This window comes from Nansenia antarctica (assembly GCF_963989245.1).
Source record: "Nansenia antarctica genome assembly, contig: SCAFFOLD_367, whole genome shotgun sequence".
Taxonomy (NCBI): domain Eukaryota; kingdom Metazoa; phylum Chordata; class Actinopteri; order Argentiniformes; family Microstomatidae; genus Nansenia; species Nansenia antarctica.
Window position 1 is genome coordinate 40,001 of NW_027662640.1, and position 6,259 is coordinate 46,259.

General features: G+C 50.8%; 1 protein-coding gene across 1 annotated transcript in view; it reads right to left on the reverse strand.

Moving 5' to 3' along the window:
- LOC308175529 (WW domain-containing oxidoreductase-like) overlaps positions 1–6,002 on the reverse strand; it is a gene marked incomplete at both ends in the record, with an annotated part of 18,830 nt that extends 12,828 nt beyond the window's left edge. The window contains 2 exons of the mRNA XM_080551183.1: positions 5,424–5,512; positions 5,979–6,002. Coding sequence (XP_080407309.1) covers positions 5,424–5,512; positions 5,979–6,002 — 113 coding nt within the window. The remainder of the gene's footprint in view (positions 1–5,423; positions 5,513–5,978) is intronic.
- Positions 6,003–6,259: the final 257 nt, after the last annotated feature.

Consider the following 6,259-nt stretch of genomic DNA (forward strand, 5'->3'; position numbering starts at 1 on the left):
CCCCGAGATACATCCCACCACGGTGGTGTCGTCTGCAAACTTTACGATGTAGTTGCTGGGGTGGACGGGGGTGAAGTCGTGGGTGTAGAGGTTGTAGAGGATGGGGCTTAGCACGCAGCCCTGGGGGGACCCAGTGCTGAGGCTGAGGGCTGTGGAGGTGTGGGGGCCCACCCGCACCCTCTGGGGGCGGTCAGTCAGGAAGTCCTTGATCCACGCACATATAGAGTGTGATAGACCCAGGTCTAGTAGTTTGGTCACTAGCCTGTCTGGAAGGATGGTGTTGAAGGCGGAGCTGAAGTCCACGAAGAGCAGTCTCGCGTAGCTGTTTCCCCTCTCCAGGTGGGATAGAGTGGCGTGGAGAGTCGTCGCGATGGCGTCCTCTGTGGACCTGTGGGCTCTGTAGGCGAACTGGTATGGATCCAGGTTGGGCGGTAGGCGTTGGGCGGCCCGGACTAGTTTCTCGAAGCACTTCATGATGATTGGTGTGAGTGCCACCGGGCGGTAGTCGTTTAGGCAGCTCACCGTGCTTTTCTTCGGGACTGGGATGATAGTTGAGGTTTTCAGGCAGGGTGGGACGGTGATCACAAGGTTGGCAGATCGGCGGTTCGAGCCCCGGCTGGCCACATGTTGAAGTGTCCTTGGGCAAGAGGGAGGAAGGGAGGAGGCCCAGGAGAGGGAGGGAGGAGAGGGAGGGAGGAGGCCCAGGAGAGGGAGGGGGAGGAGGCCCAGGAGAGGGAGGGGGAGGAGGGGGTGAGAGAGGGAAGGTGTTCTATCTATCTTATTTAACAGAGCATTCAGCCTCCTCCCTTGTTCCTCTCAGAGCCTCTGAGACGGTTGCCACACACACACACACACACACACACACACACACACACACACACACACACACAGGCCAGAAGTATGTATATAATCATATTTCTGAAGTGCCAGAACATATCCCATGTGATCACATCCCTCCATTATATCCACACACACACACACACACACACACACACACACACACACACACACACACGAGTGCGTCAGGAGCAGTGGGAATAAGCCAAATTAAACCTCTATTAGGGCTGATCGCACAAACACACTAAGTGTGTGTGTGTGTGTGTGTGTGTGTGTGTGTGAGTGTGTGTGTGTGTGTGTGTGGTGTGTGTATGTAGTGTGTGTGTGTGTGTGTGTGTGTGTGTGTGTGGTGTGTGTGTGTGTGTGTGTGTGTGTGTGTCTGTGTGTGTGTGTGTGTGTGTGTATGTGTGTATATGTGTGTGTGTGTCTGTGTGCGTGTGTGTGTGTGTGTGTGTGTGTGTGTGTGTGAGTGTGTGTGTGTGTGTGTGTGTGTGTGTGTGTGTGTGTGTGTGTGTGTGTGTGCATCCAGGGAGTCTAGGCCCCAAGCAGCACCTGAGTCCTGTCAGAGAATAATGAGTCACACTCACTCAGCTCTGTATCACATCACATGACTGACTCCATCATGTCCAACCCACATGAGCATTCACCAACACCTACGTATGTGTACGTATGTGTGTGTGTATGGATGTGGGGTTAGTACGTATGTGTGTGTGTGTGTGTGTGTGTGTGTGTGTGTGTGTGTGTGTGTGTGTGTGTGTGTGTGTGGATGTGGGGTTCCTACGTATGTGTGTGTGTATGGATGTGGGGTTCGTACGTATGTGTGTGTGTATGTGTGTATGTGTGTGTATATGTCTGTGTATGTCTGTGTATGTCTGTGTATGTGTGTGTATGTGTGTGTATGTCTGTGTATGTGTGTGTATGTGTGTGTATGTGTGTGTATGTGTGTGTATGTGTGTGTATGTGTATGTATGTGTGTGTATGTGGGGTTCATCAGGACTTAAGAAGGAGAAACACAACACACAGAGTGTTCTCCATTCACTTGAAAACGGGTATCTTGGAAGTCTTTTCACGGTTAAGAGATTTTTATTTTATTTTATTTTTCTAATGTTATGCAGGTGTGACGCCTGTACGTCTGGATATCATCGCTTCAATGTCTATTTCTCACAGAAGAACACTTTGGCTTTTCCAAAACTTTAGAAGATGGTGTCCAAAAAGCAGTTTGGATTGAACATGGACACCTTACACTGTGTCTGGCCTGTCTGACAGCCCTCATCATCCCTCACTCTTCTCTTCTCTTGTCCTCTCCTCTTCTCTCCTCTCCTCCCCTCCCTTCCCCTTTCCTCTCCTCCCTTCCCCTCCCCTCCCCTCCTCTCTCCCCTCTCTCCTCTCTCCTCTCCTCTCCTCTCCTCCACTCCTCTCTCCTCCCCTCCCTTCCCCTTTCCTCTCTCCTCTCCTCTCCTCTCCCCTCCCCTCCTCTCTCTCTCTGCAGAGGAGTGTAGGGATAATTGAGTTAACTAGGGGACTGTGAAGGGCTTATGAGATGGGGCTGATGGAATTAGTGTGGGGCGGGCTACTTCCTGAATGACCGGGGGAACCAGGGGTTCTGATTGGATAGGTTGGCCCCCTGCCCTGGCTCTGATTTGATAGCTGCGTAATGGAACAGGGGTCAGAGGTCACGGGCCTGCTCTGGACCCAGACCTGACAGGATAGAACACTAGGGAGATGGAATACTGGAAAGACATGGAAGAGTTAATTATAAATAATAATAATTATATTAATAATACATTAGACTCATATAGCGCTTTTCTAGACACTCAAAGACGCTTTACAAACTGAAAAGATTGAGTAGTAATAATAAAAGAAATAAAATAAAGTATAGGGGCCTAATGAAGGTAGTGCTGGGGACACATGGGAAGGGGAGGGGGAGAGGGTTAACTGATGAAGGCGAGCTTGAAGAGGTGGGTTTTGAGGGCCTGTTTAAATGTTGGGAGGGTGTTGGCCTGTCTGATGTGGTTGGGGAGGGCGTTCCAGAGGGACGGGGCTGCGGCTGAAAAGGCCCTATCACCCCAGGTTAAGAGAACAGAGCAGGGATTGAAGGAGTCGTGATTGACCACCTCTACATATTTTTCGTCCAGAAGATAAAAAGTCATCCAAAGGTGAAGGTCAAGGTGAGCGGGTAAACCTTCGACCTTTGACCCCTATCACTTACCCTACACGCTAAGCAGTCACCTGAGAATCGATATCTCATTTTAGGTTCTTTAAACTGTGCTGTGTTGCATGCTGGGACGCAGTGTGCTGTGTTGTGTTGTTGTGGTGTGTTCTAACAGCAGACACTGTACTGCACATGTCCAAGAAAAATATCCTTCAGGAATTGTAAAATCTATCTTATCTTATCTTGTCTTATCTGCTAATGATGCACACCCTGAAGACCAGTATTGTTAAATGGTAAACAGACTGACTTATATAGCGCCTTATTCCAAAGCGCTTTACAACGGCCTCTCATTCACCCATTCACACACACATTCACACACCAATGGCGACGAGCTACCATGCAAGGCGCCGGCCCGCTCATTGGGAGCAATTTGGGGTTCAGTGCAGGGTTTCCGTTAACCGGTAATTACCGGTCTTTGTCCGGTAAAATTAGTGGAAGTCCGACAAGTTGAAAACTCGTCGGACATAAATGTCCGGTGAAAATAATTCCCTCTAACCATTTTCAGCTGAGCACCAAACACACACACACCACACTGCCCGAGAGAGAAGGACCCGCCCCCTTTAGTTAGCCTATAGGCTAACTAAAGGGGGCGGGTCCTTCTCTCTCGGGCAGTGTTTTGTCTGTGTTTGGTGCTCAGCTGAAAATGGTGTCCCGAAGCGAAACTTTATCGCACAATAACAAGGATAACAAACAAAACGGACAACATTTACACTAAGATGGAGACAAACTTCAGCGATATGATCTAACAGCCGGTCTTCAGGACGACATACAGACCCGTATGAGCTTACAGGGCTATCCCCTATCTATCTGAGAAAAGGCATAGCCTAGGCTGTAACATCGAACGGATATGGTATGTGGTATTTCTTCATATACGTATCCCAGACTGCCTATCAATTGTTTCTCAATAAACAGTTATGTTCTCCCCATTGTCATACTCCCGAGCTAAACGAAATGCCTTCCCAACCAGCGAGACCTGGTTATAGAAATGACGTTGTTTTATTGATTTAAAAAAAGGGTAAAACTGGAAAGAGAAAATAGAAAACTCACATTAATCCCAAACAATTTAACAAACTTCAGTTAACGTAATGTGGAGTCCGTTCATTGATCGATGCTGTCTGTTCAGTTCCCAGTGAGGCGCCCGTTCAGCGCTGGATTTGACGCATGGCATAGCGCGCATGCGTCAAATCATGTTATATTATTATATATTATATAGCTCGCATCTAATCGTATCGGATGAGAAATAGACATTAAATGGCATATATAGGCCGCTACACAACAGTAATCACCGCGACAAACAGCTATATTAGATTTGAAAAAAAGAAATATGATTTTGAAAAAAAAAATTTTTATTATATTTTAATATGATGACCGGAATATATCACGTTTGTCCGGTAAATCGAATTCTTCCCGGACACGATGTCCGACGGCAAATTTTTCTAACGGAAACCCTGGTTCAGTGTCTTGCCCAAGGACACCTCAACATGTGGCCAGGCTAGGTTGGGGGCTGGTTGGAGGCTGGGTTGGAGGCTGGTTGGAGGCTGGTTGGAGGCTGGTTGGGGGCTGATTGGAGGCTGGTTGGAGGCTGGTTGGAGGCTGGTTGGAGGCTGGTTGGGGGCTGTGTTGGTGGCTGTGTGTACTGGTTGGGGGCTGGTTGGGGGCTGGTTGGAGGCTGGTTGGAGGCTGGTTGGAGGCTGGTTGGAGGCTGGTTGGAGGCTGGTTGGAGGCTGGTTGGAGGCTGGTTGGGGGCTGGTTGGAGGCTGGTTGGGGGCTGGTTGGGGGGGTGTGTACTGGTTGGGGGGGTGTGTACTGGTTGGGGGGAGTGTGTACTGGTTGGGGGGGTGTGTACTGGTTGGGGGAGTGTGTACGGGTTGGGGGGGTGTGTACTGGTTGGGGGGAGTGTGTACTGGTTGGGGCCTGGTTGGGGGGAGTGTGTACTGGTTGGGGCCTGGTTGGGTGAGTGTGTACTGGTTGGGGCCTGGTTGGGGGCTGGTTGGGGGGGGGTGTACTGGTTGGGGGCTGGTTGGGGGGGGGTGTACTGGTTGGGGGGGGGTGTACTGGTTGGGGGCTGGTTGGGGGGAGTGTGTACGGGTTGGGGGGGTGTGTACTGGTTGGGGGAGTGTGTACGGGTTGGGGGAGTGTGTACGGGTTGGGGGGGTGTGTACTGGTTGGGGGGAGTGTGTACTGGTTGGGGCCTGGTTGGGGGGAGTGTGTACTGGTTGGGGCCTGGTTGGGTGAGTGTGTACTGGTTGCGGGGGGGGGTGTACTGGTTGGGGGCTGGTTGGGGGGGGGTGTACTGGTTGGGGGGGGGTGTACTGGTTGGGGGGGGGGTGTACTGGTTGTGTACTGGTTGGGGGGTGTGTGTGTGTGTACTTACAGGTTCTTGGCCTTGAAGGAGTCGGCGAACTCCCTGACGCTGCGCAGAGAGGCCAGGTCCAACATCATGGCCTCCACCCTGGCCTTGTGCTGCAGACACACACACAAAACACATCATCATCATCATCATCATCACCATCATCATCACCATCATCATCATCATCATCATCATCATCATCAGCAGCAGCAGCAGCAGCATCATCATCATCCAATCATATTCAGAGCTGATCCTCATACTCATACTACAAAAAGACTTTCCCTGAGGTAAACATGTTGAATGTCGACTCAGGACACAGGGACAGACGTCACCACTCTGAGGAGACGTCACCACCACGGCTAAACTGCTACAGCCGCAATTACACCAACAATCAACATCCCCACCCGCTCTCACATCAACCCTGTCTACCTGCCTGTGTGTGTGTGTGTGTGTGTGTGTGTGTGTGTGTGTGTGTGTTCATCACATACCATATGCTGGGAGACAGGGCGAGGAGAGGAGAGGAGCGGGGAAAGATAAATGACTAAAGGACTAAATGCATAAGTGCTTTTACACACTGACAGAGTCCAGACCCAGACTCATCATCCCTGCAAGAGGACGAAGGCTTCGGCACGGAAACGACTACTGCTGCTGTTACACAGCTCTGCTCTGAGATAGCTCTGCTTCTCTCTCAGACAGACAGGCAGACACACACACACACACACACACACGCAGGTGTGTTCCTGTCAGAGATGCATTGCCATGAGCAGGTAAAGAGCCAGTCCTCGAGCAGCAGTCACCCATCCTCTCTGCTGTGACAAAGAGCTCAGACCCACCTCTCGCTCTGTCTCTCCCTCCCTCCC